This window comes from Onychostoma macrolepis, chromosome 06 (assembly GCF_012432095.1).
Source record: "Onychostoma macrolepis isolate SWU-2019 chromosome 06, ASM1243209v1, whole genome shotgun sequence".
NCBI lineage: Eukaryota > Metazoa > Chordata > Actinopteri > Cypriniformes > Cyprinidae > Onychostoma > Onychostoma macrolepis.
In genome coordinates this window covers 29,391,794-29,409,846 of record NC_081160.1, presented here as the reverse complement: position 1 = coordinate 29,409,846, position 18,053 = coordinate 29,391,794, and the positions used below count along the sequence as shown (strand labels likewise).

General features: G+C 34.8%; 1 protein-coding gene across 2 annotated transcripts in view; it reads right to left on the bottom strand.

The window, feature by feature from the left end:
* Positions 1-6,630: 6,630 nt before the first annotated feature.
* angpt4 (angiopoietin 4) overlaps positions 6,631-18,053 on the bottom strand; it is a 61,590-nt gene continuing 50,167 nt past the window's right edge. For both annotated transcript variants that reach the window (XM_058778581.1, XM_058778580.1), the window contains 6 exons: positions 15,600-15,832; positions 13,049-13,161; positions 12,831-12,932; positions 11,766-11,932; positions 11,545-11,675; positions 6,631-8,901 (listed from right to left, as the gene is read on the bottom strand). In XM_058778581.1, the coding sequence (XP_058634564.1) occupies positions 8,741-8,901; positions 11,545-11,675; positions 11,766-11,932; positions 12,831-12,932; positions 13,049-13,161; positions 15,600-15,832 (907 nt within the window). In that variant the 3' untranslated portion in view covers positions 6,631-8,740. The remainder of the gene's footprint in view (positions 8,902-11,544; positions 11,676-11,765; positions 11,933-12,830; positions 12,933-13,048; positions 13,162-15,599; positions 15,833-18,053) is intronic.

The window sequence follows — 18,053 nt, the reverse complement described above, 5'->3', positions numbered from 1 at the left end:
TGTCTGTGTTTGTATGACACACTGTGAGTCTGTCATGTTGCCCCGCAGAGGCCTCCGCATAATCTGAATGATTTATCGATTTGCCTGTAATAGCCCCTGCATATATTTACTTTATAACCACTTGGACAGTAGATTGGAAACATGTTGTGAAAGGTGAGGGGGACAAATGTTCAATTTAAAAATAGTGTCATGTCTAGTATTACCTCAGAAAACGTACAGACACTACAAGAAAAATACAGCACAGCACAAAATAATTTTAATAAATCGTATAATGTTATCCATAACATGTGTTTACTTCATCATGTTTAATTATATGTGTGCTCTGTTACACTCTTTTAAATATCAAACAGTATGTGCCGAGGTTATTAACATTACCAAGAACACTGTGTTTCAAATAAACACAGCCATTACGCTGATCCATGTAACAACATACAAAATCTGACCACAGTTAACAAAAGTTAGCAAATATATGCAGATGGCATCTCTGTAATGTACACGCAATTCTGTCACTGTCATGGTATGGACACCAGCACTATTTAAATACTACCAACCATCCATTTATTCACTCTAACACGTCATATATGTTAATTTATTAGCAAATTAACTAGATTTTCCTATCCAGTGAGATATCCAGCATGATTCATGTATAATTTAACCCTAATGAATCAGTTTGTCAGTAGTGAAGCCCTAATAAGTTATTGATTTTAGACTGTAGTGACATCACATTTATAGCACAGTCTGATGGTTCAATAACATCCATTTATAAGAAAAAGTACTATAGCACTACCAGGGGCACGTACACAAGTATTTCCAATATACATTGGCTAAAAAAAGTACCATAATTCTACCATGATGCTTATACATGATTGTATGGTAATGCAACTGTATTCTTTGAAGTACAATTGATATAGGCTATACTATATACTCTATTTCATTTATATGTCAAGTACATGATATTTATATTATTTCTTATTTTCAAATACCATTTACATGATAAAACAATGGTACTTTTTTAAACTCTTAAATAGGCCTGACATGAAAAGATAAAAATATATGTACAACTTCATATGTTTTAATACTAAAATTAATGCACTTACAGAAGCAGACAGTATAACGCCATTATCCAATTCTACAATTATGCCTCGCATGCACATATGAATGCATAAAAAAACAAACTAACATCAAAGCAGCCATGATACATTAAACCACACAGAAATAGATCCAAACAGCAGCATAGTCTCGGTATCCTCAGCCTCCCTGAGCTAGAATGTTTACGATCAATCTAGAATAGCTAAAGCTGAGTGCATTTACAGACCCCCTGCGTTAAGAATGATGGGACAGGACAGCTGTATTACCAACCACTGTTTTGGAAAAGCGTTTAGCATGCCAACATTGCAGACAGTTTTCCATGTTAATGGCATATGGGACATCAGTGACAATGAATTGTGCTTGCATTCATTTACTAGTTGCTACCTGGCTAAATTAAGGTTAAAAAAATATTACCCCCTCACTACCAGTTATAAGCTCTATTGGCAGCAGGAAATCATTTAGACTCGCTTCTCAGTATGTAAACAAACAAGCAAGATTCACGTTTACAGTATGACACTTAAAATGGAAGTTTATGAAAAAGGTACTGCACCAGGATACATGTTACACTCCAAAAAAAAAAGATACTTTAAACTAACTTAATTCAATTATGGACATTGGTTCCACATAACAGAAACATGTTATCTCTACTCAAATACATAATGTATGATGAACTAAACTGAACTGAGTAAACTTAAACAACCATGTCCAAATAACTTCAATCAAGTAAGTTAATCCTAACTAAAGTATTTGAGTAAAGATAACATGTTCCCTTATGTGGAACCACTGTCCATAAATAAACTGATTTATTTCACGGTAAAATCATTTTTGATGGAGCTGCCATTTATGACACATACTAAACACGCTAAATATAGCTCTTATTGTTAGGAGTTAGCCAGAAGATGGTTGTTACATCCATGCCATGCCCAAACTAGTTTTTTTATTTTTTTTACTTTTATTAAAACAACATTAATTTTTGTTAGCAGGTCCTCAACCCAAGCACATGCTCTACACTTCCCTACAATGGTAACCCCCCAAAACACTAACATAACAGAAACTCTCTTACATACAAACATAAAAGAGCATTTAACATTATTATGTATCCCCATTGTATCATCTTGAGAAAAGATGCATAAAATAACATTTTATTTGAACATTTACTCTTCTTATCCAGCCCCGTGCAAAGCATGATGGGAAGTGGAAATCCTGTTCCTAGATTATATAATGATACTTTAACACAACTAAAATCATATATGTATTGTAACTCAAATGGATTAAGTAATGTGGTAGAAAATAATTGTGTTAGGTTAACTTGATTTAAGTAAACTGAAAAAGCACCAAATGATCTACTTAACTGATACATGTTCTTTCAAACTGAAAACATTTAGTTGAACCAAAGCATAAGTGTTTCAAGTCAGTTTACCACAATGCAACTGTGTTTGAAAGAGAAATCTAATACAATGGTGTTAAATTAAAATGAATTGTTTAAATAAAGTGAACAGTATTATAAAATCATTTTTTGAGTGTAATATACATACCCTATCAAAAGTGTAGTCACAAAATTCAAACATATGTAGTACCCTAACTGGGGAGTTGTGGCCTAATGGTTAGGGAGTTGGGCTTGTAACTTGAAGGTTACCTTCAATACCATGACTAAGGTGCTGGAGCAAGGCTGCCCACTGCTCTGGGTGTGTGTGCGTGTGTGTGTGTGTGCGTGTGTGTGTGTGTGTGTGTGTGTGTGTGTGTGTGTGTGTGTGTGTGTGTGTGTGTGTGTGTGTGTGTGTGCATTTGTTCACTACTCACTGCTGTGTGTGTGCACTTGGATGGGTTAAATGCAGAGCACCATTTCGAGTATGGGTCATCATACTTGACAATACATCATGACTTAACTTAACATGCTAATATTTCAAATCTCATTATGACCATGTAAACTTTGGATGGAAGAATGAATATAAACACACTGTAAAACTCAACAGTGAAATGAATGAAATGAAATGAGTTAATTTCACTCAAATAATAATGAAAGTTCATTCAACTTAATTGAAATAAGTTCTGTAAACTCAAAATGTTGTTGTAGTAAGGTGAACTTAAAATGATTGCGTTTTCTAGTTCCCAGCATGCTTTGCATCAGACAACAAGGAAAATAATTAAATTAAGTGTTATTTTGTGTGTTTTTGCACAAGATTAACATAAATGTTGTGTTATGTTAAGATTTACATAGATTTCTGTTATGTTGGTTTTGTAGTGTTACCATTGTGGTGAAGAGTAGAGCCTGTGGTTAGGTTGAGGATGGATAATAAAACTTAAAAACTATATATACTGCATGTTGTTTGACTATTTACATGCAAGTGTGTCGTGAGTCTTTTAGATAACTACATTAGCATGCCAGTGTGCTGTTGCAAGCTAGCACTTAACTATAAAGATCTGAATGAAGGTGCTGTTTATAGAAGCAAGTTGTATATAATTATCATTGTGATGAGTAGGGTGGGATCATGGAAGTGAGGCTTGGATTGGCTCCCATGGCTCTCAGCCATGGCTCTCACTTGTCATAAAAATTTTAAGCTCTACTAACTTAAAAAAATTTAGTTCGTTTTCTCAAATGTTTTGAGGCAATAAGTTTCCTCAAATGTTTTGAGTATTCTTAACTTATCGGGTCTTGCACTTAAAGTACATATTTAAGCATGTTATGCTAAATATAAGTCCATTGTAAGTGCTATACTGCAAATTATCAAAACTATTGTACACTCTGGTTAAGCTTAATTAATACACACACACACACACACACACACACACACACACACAATAGCAAGAAAATAAAAAATATCAACCTTCCATAATTTAATCAAACAGCATGGGCTGTATTAGAGTGAAACAAAATAACTAACACCACAAAACATTACCGAAGTCATCAAATAAGTCGCTAATACTCACTAATGTTTGCACTGTTGGTTTCCCTCCAAAATAATGTCACTTCCTGGAAGACGATGCCATTAAGACATAGCTTTTGCTATTTAAAGGGATATTTCAAAAGACCATCAGGATGTAAAGTCATGTTGAGGACACAGGGGAAAATACATTAATGATCAGTTTAAACAATATTCACAGTGGAAATTTTTTTCCTTGAACTAGTTTGATTAAAGAGAGAAACAAATGAAGAAACCTCTACTGCAAATATTGGCTCATAAACTACAAGCTTTTCATGTTAGAAGTGCAGCTTTTGGGGATATAACAGAAACAAAACAAAACAAAAGTTTCTGCTCAAACCTATATTAAAAAGTACACTTATTTAAAGTTTTTTTAAATTGTGATTAAAAACCTAATTAATATGATTCCATCTTTAATATGTGCATGCTTATGCATATTTTATACCATTTATTAAGGCACACGATGGGCAAATGAAAACGTACCTCATAACACCAGTGACCCTGGTCATCTTTGGTCATTTTACCTTTACTAATAAACCGCTGTCACCATCTGCCCTCTACTGGTGAAGTCTGACCGTCTGAACATCATGGAATATCTTGTTTCCTATATCTTGGCATCTTGTTAAATATATGTATTGTAAAGATAAATATTAGTCAAATAGAAATGAACTGTGACTGTCTACAATAACCTAAGAGAAGTTTCTGTTGTTTAGACATCATAACCTAGATTTCCCTCTAGCTTCTCCAGAGGAACAAGAGCCGGAGGGCTAGAGCAAAAAAAGAGACAGAATCGAGGTCGTCGGAGGAAGGGAGGGCGAGAAGGAGAGAGAAAAGGAACAAGAGAAAGTGAATGATATAAAAGAGCTAAGAGGGTTTTGAACACACTGTTGAAACTGATATAGAAAAAAACACTTCATAAACATTTAGAATAAGAGGTCATTTCAATGTGGCAAACGCTGTGCTAAAACTGATAACATAAGAGTAGCCTATATACTTAACGAGACAGGGCTGGTCAGCAGATGGAGCTAGAGAATAACTGCTCATCAAAACAGCTGCCAGTTTGGCTCATAGACATAATAATTGGCATACTATTTATTATTATGGTATTTATTATGTCTATGGTTTTGCTACCGCACGTGTTTGAATGCTGTTAGCAAGATTAACTAAAGTCCAACATTTCCAGTCTTTGCTTCTTGTGTTTGCAAGTAAATGAGATTTTTAGGTCATTTTTAGGGCATATCTATAGATAGTTATTTGTCTCAAGCTTCTCACACGTCTTGTGCACATCTTAGATATATGTAGCTTGTATAAAAACATTGAAATTCTATAAAAAAAAATAAAAAATACAACAAAAAAAAAAAAAGTAAAAATTTATAGGTTACACATGCATGCAGTTTGTCCCTGCTGGCAGAATTTGTAATTACAACATTTGGTTCCACAAAGCCCCCCTTTAGCTCGCAAGATGTTCATCATGAATATGTTTACATTATGAAACATTGAGTAATGAAAATGTTTCCCCCCTGAACGTTTTAAAAACGTATTGGTTGTGAATGTATCACTCCATTTGATCATTTGGTAACACTTTACTTGAAGGAATTTATTTTTAGAAAGACATACATTTTTAAGTTTTGACAATTTCAAACGTACATTTTCACTGTTAAATTGAATGCAGTATAGAGGTGGATGAACAATGTTTCTTCCATTATGTATTTTTGTTTGTTTTTGTTGTCAATTTATATGTCGTCACTATGTGTACCTTTTCATTTATAGTGAATGAATGTTGTATTATTGGTGGTTGTCCTTGTTAGTTTTGTTACCTGCCTAGGGACTGCAGATGAAAAGTAGTTATTGTTACTAATTCTGGCATATTTACATGGTGTATTTTTTTTATACAACAATGTTCATGAATATGCATGGTCCCTATTAAATAAACCAATAAATAAGGGGTGTGCATAAGACTGATATGACACCTTCATAATCATGACATGACACATGTCATGAATATGAAGGGTTTTCATGCATGTTTATGACAACTGTCATTAAGTGTCATTCACTCAGTTATGTCATTTTTAATGCAAAGATGACATTATTTGACCTACCCCTAACCCTAGCCCATAACAAAGACATCTCAAACAGTGTCATCATTGCATTAACTGAGTGAATGACACTTAATGACAGTTATCATAAACATGCATAAAAACCCCTCATATTCATGACATGTGTCATGTCATGACTATGCACACCCCTTCAAGTAAAGTGTAACCGATCGTTTTTCAAACATTATGGAAATGTTACTTTTGAATGTTCTTTGAACATTCTGAAACAAAGTAACATTTAAAAAATGTTAAATGAATGTCAAATTAAAACGTTTCAGGGATAAAGCATTCCACGAACGATAGATAATACTTTGAATTAATATTCTATTAATGCATTCCCTGTTAGCATTATACCTCTATAACTCTATTCAGTCTGAATATATTAATTAAAGATCAATCATAATTTATTCAAATAAATATACTATAAATAAAATGTTAACAGTTTGACTCCAGTGAAATATCAGATGATATGCTGCAGTATGAAACCGATTAAGACACATGTGACCAAAAGAATGCACCAGATATCCATATAAGAAGCACTTTATTGGTCATGTAGACCTCTTAAAACAAAACCAAAAAAAAAAAAAAGAATATCTGACATGACAAACTGACATTTTATAAAATGTGAATAAAGACTGATCAAGAGAGAATGTCTTCCATATGCTCCTGCTGTTTTTGGCAGAAAACTGGAATTCAGTTAAATAAAAACACTGTATGAACTAGGAAGCTCGAACCACAAAAAGACAGGAAAGCCTTTGGCGTCTTCAACTTTTAGTTCAGAATAGTAAAATAAACCTCGACCTATTGAAAAGCTGTTATCCAGTTTACCTCCAGAACTGATCTGCAGGGTTTATCATCAAACTGTGATGATATGTGATGAAAGGTTCATGGTCAGAAAGTAATAATGCATGTTGAAAGGTTTATGGTCAGAAAGTATTAATGTATATACCACAGCAGCAACTAATAGCATTGTTCATATTGTACAATTGTAGGAACAGTCAACTCCTATCAGCGTATCTGCTGTCTAACCACATGACCGTCATACTGTACTCCTTAAAGTGCATCCTCCTAAAAAAAAAATGACAAAATGACAATATAGTTTTGAAATGGGAACAACAGGTCACAAAGAACACATTTAAAAACATTAGTAAACAAAATATAGTATCTTTTTTTTTACATACAAAACATACAAATCATATGGGTACAACAATTATAAGACCAGAAACACACTTTCTGCAAGTGGGCAAATGCAACACATTGCTTTTGAGTTGTTTTAAGAAAGGTATGTACTAAAGAAGGCAACAGAGTTACCTTCAAACCCGCCGACTACAACTAACTTGCCCAGCAAGATCTCCTTTCTGATGTTGCTCCGTCAAGACCATAAACAAGATAGTTTATGCTCAAGCCTACTAATAGCATCCTACAGCAATGTTAAGAATATGACACACATTAAACAAATAGAATTTAGTCTCATTAAATGAATTATGACACATTGGAGAAGCGTTTGCATTCACATGCTTGTTCAGAGTATGTTTCAGGCCTAAAAACGACTAAAAAAAGAAAGAGATGCAAAATATTAAAAATATCCAGTTATTAAAAATATACATAAAATTATGCAATGTGTCAGTCTAACCTGCTGACTTGCTAATACACTACCATTTAAAAGTCTGGGGTCAGTAATATATATTTTTAAAGAAATTAACACTTTTATTCAGGAAGGATGCATTAAATAGATTAAAATTGACAGTAAAGACATTTATAATATTATAAAAGATTTCTATTTCAAATAAATGCTGTTGATTTTTCTATTTATCAAAGAATCCTGAAAGAAAAATGTATCTGATTTCCACAAAAATGTTAAGCAGCACAACAATTTTCAACATTGATAATACTGAGAAATGTTTCTTGAGCAGCAAATCAGCATATTAGAATGATTTCTGAAGGATCATGTGACACTGAAAACTGGAGTAATGATGCTGAAAATTCATTAAAAATATTAAAATAGTATATTCAAGCAGTTATTTTAAATTATAATAATGTTTTACTGTATTTTTGATCAAATAAATGCAGTCTTGGTGACCATAAGAGACTTCTTTCAAAAACATAAAAAATCTTACCAACCTCAAGTTTTTGAATGGTAGTGTAACTAGTCAGCTGCCTCGCTAAGTAGTTAACAGCTATTATCTTTTACAAAATAGAATACAACCTCTTGGAAATTAAGGTTATTCCTCTGGAACATCTAGAACAGTTCCAGAATCAGACTCATTAAGGTCGAAAGGTTTTCCTTTGGAATTACATTATGCCACATCGATGATCCGCGTTCTGACACCATGAGAGTCACCATCGCTGAGAGTGTTTCAGGTTATAAGCCACACATGAATTCAGACCAGAGTAGCTGTGAAGGAGAAACGTGTTTGCATGTGTAAAAAAGAAAATTGTGGCATAGTAATGAATTTTCAGTCTGATCGCTTTTCTCCACTCCAGCTCTTGGATTTGCAGTAAAAACACCACCGTCCATCCATTAAATGATATCTTTATTTGTCTCCACCTTGTTGCTTCTATGCCCCAAAGCAAGCGCTTTAAGTCCTGTCATTGTCGATGTGAGAAGCTTGCGGCAATGCTAATTTATTCACGTCAGAAATCAGCTGGACGGATCATCATGGAAGTGGACTGGAGCGAATAGCTGGGTCCTCGGAAGTGATGCCACTTAATGCCATTGAGTTTGCGGATGTTGTGACCCACGGTGTAGTAGATTCCATTGAGGTTGGACAGACCGCAAGCATCAAACCACCACCCTGAAAGAACGACAAATAAAAAGAGACTGAGACAAATACTTTAAACAGTTTCAGAAATAGTATAGTGCTCACATGTGTTGAAAACTATAAAATAAAATAAAAATAAAAATAAAATAAAATAAAATAAAATAAAATAAAATAAAATAAAATAAAATAAAATAAAATAAAATAAAATAAAATAAAATAAAATAAAATAAAATAAAATAAAATAAAATAAAATAAAATAAAATAGTACATTTTGCCTTGGCAACTAACTGAAGTAAATTTAAGTTGGAGCACTAAAATTACAAACCCTAACTAAAACTGAACTGAAACTAAAATAAAAATAAACTTAAAAAAATAGAAAAATAACAAAAACACACAACAAAATTACTGGAAAAAAATAAATTAAATAAATTAAAATAAAGAATTTATTTATGGAAACTATTTTCTATTAAGTGTTTATAAAGTGTATAATTGTTTCAATATTTAAAAGCTTATATTTTTCAATAAATCATTGCTTTATAAAACTTGGGAATATAGTACATCAGTTCACTATTTTGATAGTACTTTTATGCTGCTTTTTGTCCTTTTTGGAGCTTGACAGACTCTAGTTACAACATGCTTTTATTGAATGAAAAAAACCTGAAAATTATACAAAATATTTTTATTTTGCATTCCACAAAATAAAGAAAGTCATATTGGTTTTGGAATGACATGAGGGTGAGCAAATGATGGCAGGCTTAAAAATTACATCTCCTCAAAACAATCAAAGCCCTTGATCCATCTCTCTCCTCTATATTGTGTTTTTTTATTTTTCTCTCCACAGTCCGTCAGTGTTTCAAAGGGTATGTTATTCCCACTGTACGGTCGATGTCTCAGCAAGACCTGTCAAAGCAAACTGTGATTCTTCAATAAAAACCAGACTTGGTCTCTTCAGAGAGGACACCGTCTCTCTAGCCCTGATTAAATCAGTATCACCTCCCTCAATGCGTGTTTAGTTTGGACGGGCCGTACAGATGGATCCATCTTTCCATCTTCTGATTACCATTTGAAATGCAAACATAAAGGGCACTCGAAGGTCTCCAGCCGGTTCAACGGTAATTATCTCCAACAACTTTCAAAATCAATCGTAATGCATGCTATTAAAAGCTGTTTATCTTGGACCCCAGAGGTGTGGGATCTGCAGTCGAGTGCAGCCATAGAGTAAATTGTTTGCATAGCGGGCGTTGAACGTGCGTCTGAACCCTGGACGTGTTTTACATAATTCTGCGATGGGGTTGCGTTTTCTTCGATTAGAAGAGGATCAGAGGGATTTTGCATGACCGTTTCAGCTTCACATCCAGGCCACAAGTGAAGAAATGTGACTGAGAGGATATGAATGTAGATGGCTTGCATTCAATAAGCACTGCTGAGTGCCTATCTACAATCAGATTAGTCTTTACGTAACAAGTATTTTATGTCAAACGATCAAGGATGTGACAAGGCTGTTTATAATCTAAGATCAAGGTCTTTGTTCATGTTTTTGTCAACGGGATTAAAGATGCAAAAAACAACTTAACTGACGGACATTCAATATCTGTTAAATCTATTAAATCTATTATTTTGCTTAATCATTGCAATAAATATTAATATTCTCTAAGTAATAAGTAATATTCAGTAATATCATCTATTTGACTGCATTGACACTATCAGATGAGAACAAAACTTTCTGATTCTATTGTCTTCTGTGGAACTGCTTTATAGCTGAATCAAATTAGTTTATTAATTGATTAATTTTGCGACATTGATACTGTTTGACAACTTGTTTTATAACTGATGAACTTTATACAGTCATTGAACTGAACTGAATCAATACTGAGCTGAATGATGACACTATTGTCTTTCTCAGGGCTACTTTACAGTCTCATATTTGAAAAAGTTTGCATCATTGATTATGTTATTTTCCTCTTTATTAAAGCTGTGAACCTGCTTTGAAACAATCTGTATTGACTGATATGATATGATATGATATGATATGATATGATATGATATGATATGATATGATATGATATGATATGATATGATATGATATGATATGATATGATATGATATGACTTCACTATTTGGACATAAAATGGGGATATCAAATGAAGTGGTGAATCAAACTTCAAACCATTTTTTAGTCACTTCATTTAAATGAACTGTCTGAATCATCCAATCCACTAAAATGAATCAGTTTTTTAATAAAATGCATGGACATTTCAGGAGAGCATGTCTGAGTGTGTTGCATTATTACCTCAAATTGCTCAGCTACAATATTATTAAAAACAGCTATGCTTTTTATGCTGTATCATTGAGAACAGATCTGGAGAACTTTAGCATTACATCTCTTGCTCACCAGTGGATGCTCTGCAGTGAATGGGTGCCGTCAGAAGGAGAGTCCAAACAACTGATAAAAACATCACAATAATCCACAAGTAATCCATACCACTCCAGTCCATCAGTTAATGTCTTATGAACCCATTTACCGCAGAACATCCATTGGTGAGCAAGTGATGTAATTCCAAATTTCTGAAAATCAAATTTTCATTTTTGAGTGAACCATTCCTTTAAGTACTTTTAACATTATAACAATTTTCTTCATAACTGTGTTTTTCAACGAGATCACATGCAGTAGCTCACCTCCGGTCATCATGAGGGCGCACTTGCAAACGCACTTGTCGTTGTCAGCATCGCGAGTGCTGAAGCCTGTGCCGTTTGATGCCAAGCTACTTTGCTGTCCTGCTGTTCCGCTATAGCTCCCTAGCAAGAGTCTGAAGAAAGAGAAATATTATGATGTAACAAATTGTCAAGAAGTCTATCGTTAATATCAATCTTGGTCGTTCTGTTAACACAGGTGTTACCTGTACTGCTGTTTTTCCCCAGCCAGCTGGAATTTGTCATACAGAGCATAGGCGCCGTTATCCTCCCAGTCCTTAAGTTCCACTCGGAGGGAGTACTGGGCTTGACTGGTGATCAGGTGAACAGCCTCATTACCCAGCCAGTGCTCTCCACTAGGATCACCAAATCCCTGTGAGAACAACATATAATGAAACCAATGCTGCATTCCATTCATCTTGTAAAGTCAGGATTTCAAACTTCCTATTTGGGAAAGCAATAAAACAGCACTTGAAGTTGAACTTTGAAACTTGGGAGGAAATTTTCAAACATAAGATTGTATATAGTTAATTATACACACTTCAATGCAAATAAAATGCATCAGTGAGTCAAAGTTCCTTGTGCAAACAAGGCAACTGATCATCTCTACTCGATCTTATTACTGGACAACACTTTATGGTTACATATCAAGCAGGAATATCACATATCCAACTTTAAATGAAATACAGCATTAGACACAAGACAGCTGTTCTTGTTTCCTTGAAATAAATCGGTACACTCTAAGTCTTTTGTTTCCATAAAAGAGTGTCATCCTTTTCAGCTTTTTATAGAAAGGAAGGCTCACAATGACATTTGGCAAGATTAACAAAATGTAGAAAATTGCAGTATTGATTTTCACTGCTGCAGTTTCAAAGAACTGCCAGTTTTCAGTCCATTTCAGCATATTTAAGCGCTTAAAATATCAGCAGAATGTGCCACTATTAAATACAGAATGTACCAAACAGTTCAGCTACTGCCAATGACGCCAATCTGTCACGTACAATTTTAGCCGCCGTGCTTCATCCTGCTTTGGCTGGTTTTTGAGTCTATGTCCTCAGAATAACGCCAAACCTTTAATCACGTCTTCCCAGCACAGGCAGAAAAACATTTCTTAAATGTCACCATTTTCTTTAAACACAATCAATAGGGATTTACATCATTGTCTAGAAATGTAACAAGTTCTCTTTGTCTGTACACTGATGTGATGCTAGGAAGTTCTGCACAGTCAACTGTAAATGTTATGCAATCTTTTAATGTTTAGGTCCACTCACCAGCTTGTAGTCTTTCCAACCTTTCTGGAAGTTCACACTTTCACTGGCCCTGTGCTGGAACACCGTCCAGCCACCTCCGCTTGTCACCATATCACAAAAGACCTGTCAGAAGCATATGAAACATCTCAGTCTCACTCTCTTACATTCCTCGTTCTGTATGTCACAGCCAAGATACATCACACTGATTCCTCATACTTGTGAAAGAACGCATCCCACACCTTGGTTGGCTTGGTCATGTCTCCGATGTAAATGTGGTAGACTCCGCTGGTGTTGTGACCGGATTTATAGGCCTCGGCACAGTCTCTGAAGTGCTGCTCATTTGATGAGAAGCCTGTAATGGAAAACACAGAGGCTCTGGGGTTCAGAATTGATTTGAACGGAAGGTAAGAAAGACAATCAGCCAACAAAACACTGCTGTGACACAGCCGTTAACGTAAGTACTCTTATTTGCACTCGTATGTGAATCCAGACTCCATATTATTTAGTATAATAAACGGTTGTGTCCCATGAAGCTGTTTTCAGTGTTATTAACAAACTAAAAATATTAAAGAACATTTACTGAAATAAAGTAAACATTAACAGAAAAAAAAAGAAAATATTAAAATCTTCTATTTCAGCTAAATGCCAATGACTAAAACTGAAATAGACATTAATAAAAATTAAACAGACATTTAAAAAAATAAAAAATAAAATAACATAAATAAAAGTGACAAAAACATTTATCTTAAATTAAAATGGAAAATATAATATCGATTCAAAATAATAGATACTATAATAGCATATTAATTATACTAAAATAACACCTATTTGAATTGTAATTGACCTCATTGGCATAAAAAACTAAAACCATACTTTTATTTTTTACTTGAAATAAATTAACTTTAACTGAAATAAAATGTAATAAAATATTTTTAAGATGACTTATTTTCAGCTAGTTGCCAAGACAACTAAAACTGAAATTTCTAAAAACATTTTTGAAAATTTTTATAAGAAATAAATACATAAAAAATAATAATAATAAACATGAAAAAACACCCAACAAAATTTCTAAACTTAAACAAAATCTAAAATTAAAAAGCCAACTCTAAATATGAATAAAAACTGTAATAGTATCTCAATGATACTAAAATAACACTGATGCAGTTTTTTGCGCTGAAACATCACATAAAGTTGTTTTGTGGATTTGCCACACAGTGTGACAAAACAAAACGATGTGGTTTCTGTTGTCAAAAGAACAAGATTTATAATAATTACATGACCTCAAGTTTTCAAATATAAAGTCCATAGAGGTCTAGTTTTAGGATGAGTCATTTAAACATTCAACACAATGTTTGCTTGTCAAGCATCCGAGAGAGAGTTTATTTAGAAAATTTGGTACATTTGGTTCTTCGATGTCTCCATGCAGACATTTATAAACTGACATGTCTTCTGTCCGTATAAAATGCTGCAGTCTTGATTTAGCTTATCAGTGCGTGTTGTGACGCATGTGAACTTCATCCAAGACATGGGAGCACGCTGCCAAAGACATCACTAGCGAGAGCTTATCCCCTCTCTCTCCATGAATCACGGCGGCTCGATTTATCATTAGTGTCACAGTTAATTAAGCAGAACTTTCAGGTCATGTTAAGAATCTGCCACCAGATTTAAAAGCTGTTGTAAGCCCAAGAATCAGACATGTCTGTCATTCTCAGACAAGTAACCTTACTTCGTACTCTAACTGGGTATTGAGTCATTTTTCTGTCCTATCAGACAGTGAAATTCTGCAGCGATGCAACAAATCTAATCGAAACATTAAAATCAACATGACATGGCATTTGAAAGGCATTTTAGCTTTCATAATATGACATACGTTCAAGTGAAACAGACCAACATCATGCACTTCTACGGCTTGATAGACAATCAAGGTTGAGGTAGACTAATATCCTGAGCTAATATACCACAATGTATGATGATAATCACATGTAAACAGAAAAACTACAGCTTGTAGATGTGTTTATATAATAGTCCATGCAAAAATGAAAATATGCTGAAAACTTACCCACAGGCCATCCAGATGTAGCTTTTGTTTCTCCATCAGAACAGATTTGGGATAGCATCACATCACTTGCTCACCAATGGATCCTCTAGGTGCCGTCAGAATGAGAGTCCAAACAGCTGATAAAAACATCACAATAATCCACATGTAATTCACACAACTCCAGTCCATCAATTAACATCTTGTGAAGCCAAAGGCTGCATGTTTGAAAGAAACAAATCCATCATTAAGACGTTTTTAACTTTAAACCATTGCTTCCAGCTAAAATACTCCATAATATTGCTTTCTCCAGTAAAAATTTGAATCAGCACAGAAATATGCACAGATCAAGGATTTTGATGTGAGAGGACCAGAAAGGATAGATTTTTCACTGGAGGAAGTGCTATTATGGATTATGGACAGTATTTTGGCCAGAACGAATGACGTAAAGTTAAAACACTTGATGGATTTGTTTCTTACAAACATGCAGCTTTACACTTTATAAGATGTTAATTGATGGACTGGAGTGGTGTGGATTATTGTGATGTTTTTATCAGCTGTTTGGACTCATTCTGACGGCACCCATTCACTGCAGAGGATCCATTGGTGAACAAGTCATGTAATGCTACATTTCTCCAAATATGATCTGATAAAGAAACAAACTCATCTACATCTTGGATGGCCTGAGGATGAGTACATTTTTAACACATTTTCATTTTTTGGTGAACAATTGCTTTGAAAGTGTGCATTTTTACCTGTCCCAGAAGACACCATGCCAATAAGTGTGTGTACGGACTTCATGAGCTGCTGATGTTGTTTCTGCAGGGCTGAGTTGTTGGTGCTGGCCGCTCTCAGCTGTCTCTCCAGAGCTGTAATGGCAGCTGTCTGTCTCTTCACCAGGTCCTGCAGTCGCTCTTTCTCCTCCCTCATGTCATCCAGCTCCGTCCTCTGCTTCGACTCCAGGACTAAGACTTTACTCTCCAAATGACTGGTGGAAACAATGTATAATGCATTCGTTTAAAAAACTTCTACCAGTAGTTTAAGTCAAAAAGACACTTTTTCAAAGCATCTCCAGATGTTTCTGAGAAATTCTTAGATAGAGAAGAAATGAATGCCAAATGGAGACCTTGGGCCTCTACCTTGGGACTACAATAGGATGGATAATGGTGTTTTGCAACCATAGGGGTTTATATTAAACATTTAGACCTAAGTATTAAACTTTGGCTCTAAACCTATCCCTCACCACTTGTACTAGACATTCTATAGAGAATAATTGTGCTATTACTTTTAAGATGTCAGCAACTGCCCAGAAAAGCCTAGCAACAGGTCAGAATACCCTAGCGACTGCCCAAAACACACTTGCTACAGGTTAGAATACCCTAGTAACCACCTTGAACTCCTTAACAACCACCCTAGCAGCTAGAATACCCTATACATCTGAAAATGCAATTGAGGGTACGTTTACACATCAACGATTGCATAATTCTTGTGTGTGTGTGTGTGTGTGTGTGTTTTGAAATTTTTTATAGACAGACAACAACATTGTCAAAAAACATTTTAAGGGGTCATCGGATGCAAAATTCACTTTACATGTTATTTGAACATAAATGTATGCTGGAAGTGTGTGTACACATCCACCCTATAATGATAAAAATCCACTCAGTGTTTTTTTTTAAAAGGGGTCATCAGATGCCCATTTTCCACAAGTTGATAAGATTCTTTAGGGTCTTAATGAAAAGTCTATAACATACTTTGGTTAAAATTTGTCGATGGTAGTGTAAAAAACACCTTTTTTACCTTTTTTTTTTTTTTGTCAAAATCAGCTCTGTTTTTAGTAAGCCATTTTAGTCCATGTTGCTTTAAATGCTAATGTGCGCTGCTGACCCCCGATCTGCCTAAATATGTCTTTGTTTGCGCAAATCATTCGTGATCCAGCTTCGTCTACAGAAGAAGTGAGAATAAGGGTTTTTTATGAATCTTTACAAATCGCCTTTACTAATAATGTGCTATTTAGCCAGTTTCGCGGCTGAAGTTTACAGTCTGCACGTCACCCTACGGAAGAGAGGGGCGGAGTGAACAGAGCTCATTAGCATTTAAAGCAACACGGACTAGAACAGAGTGCTGAAAACAGAGCTGATTTTGACAGGGTAAAAAGAGTGTTTTTTACACTACATTGAGAAATTTTAACCAAAGTATGTTATAGACTTTTCATTAAGACCCTAAAAAGAATCAAATCAACCTGTGGAAAATGGGCATCCGATGACCCCTTTAAAAAATGATTTAGTCCAGTGGTTCCCAACCACGTTCCTGGAGGCCCCAATACTGCAAGTTTTCCTTGTCTCCTTAATCAAAGAGCCTGTCCTCCAACAAAAAACGACCCTATAGGTCGTTTGTGCAAGCCCTTATTACGACCTATATTTACGTTTTAAAGTTAAGCGCCCTCTAGCACGCGTAAAAATAATGAAAGTCTCGTGTTGCGTCTGTCGTCATGAAATGACGTATGACTGTCATTACCAATCAAAATGCGTGTTTATTTAAATACAATGTGTCGACTTTTTACACCGATCTCACAGTATTCGTACATATTTTACTAGGTGGCTAATTCGTACGAATGACCACACCTAACCCTACCCCTAAACCTACCCCTTACAGGAATCATGCAAAATCATGATTTTTAATGCACATTTTATGAGCGCATGCGTTCTCTGGGATCGAACATCATTGCTAGAAACTTGCAAGCAGGTGTTATTTGGAGCTGGCTGGATCAAAACTGTGCAGAGCTGTGGCCCTCCAGGAATTGAGTTTGAGACCACTGCTCCAAGACCTGAAATGGATGTGTCAGAGAAAGGAGAGATGCAAAATGTGCAGTGTTGGGGTGGCCTCCAGGAACATGGTTGGGAACCACTGATTTAGTCATTGTAAAAATGACTGAAAACGCTGTATTAAGCATGCCAGGCCAGTAGATGTGCATGCATATGATGTGACCGTTATCACAAATTCATGTTTTCATAGTTCACACAAATAATGGTATTGTTTTCAAATGGTTGTGTTTTCAAGCTTCCAAAACACCATTGTCATGTAAATGAACAGCCAAAATGCATAAAACATTTTCTGTTTTTTGGTTGAAAATGTAAATAACAACTTTTTGAGCATAAACCACAGCTTATATAAAGTGCCATCGATATAAGCATTATATATCAGCATGTATG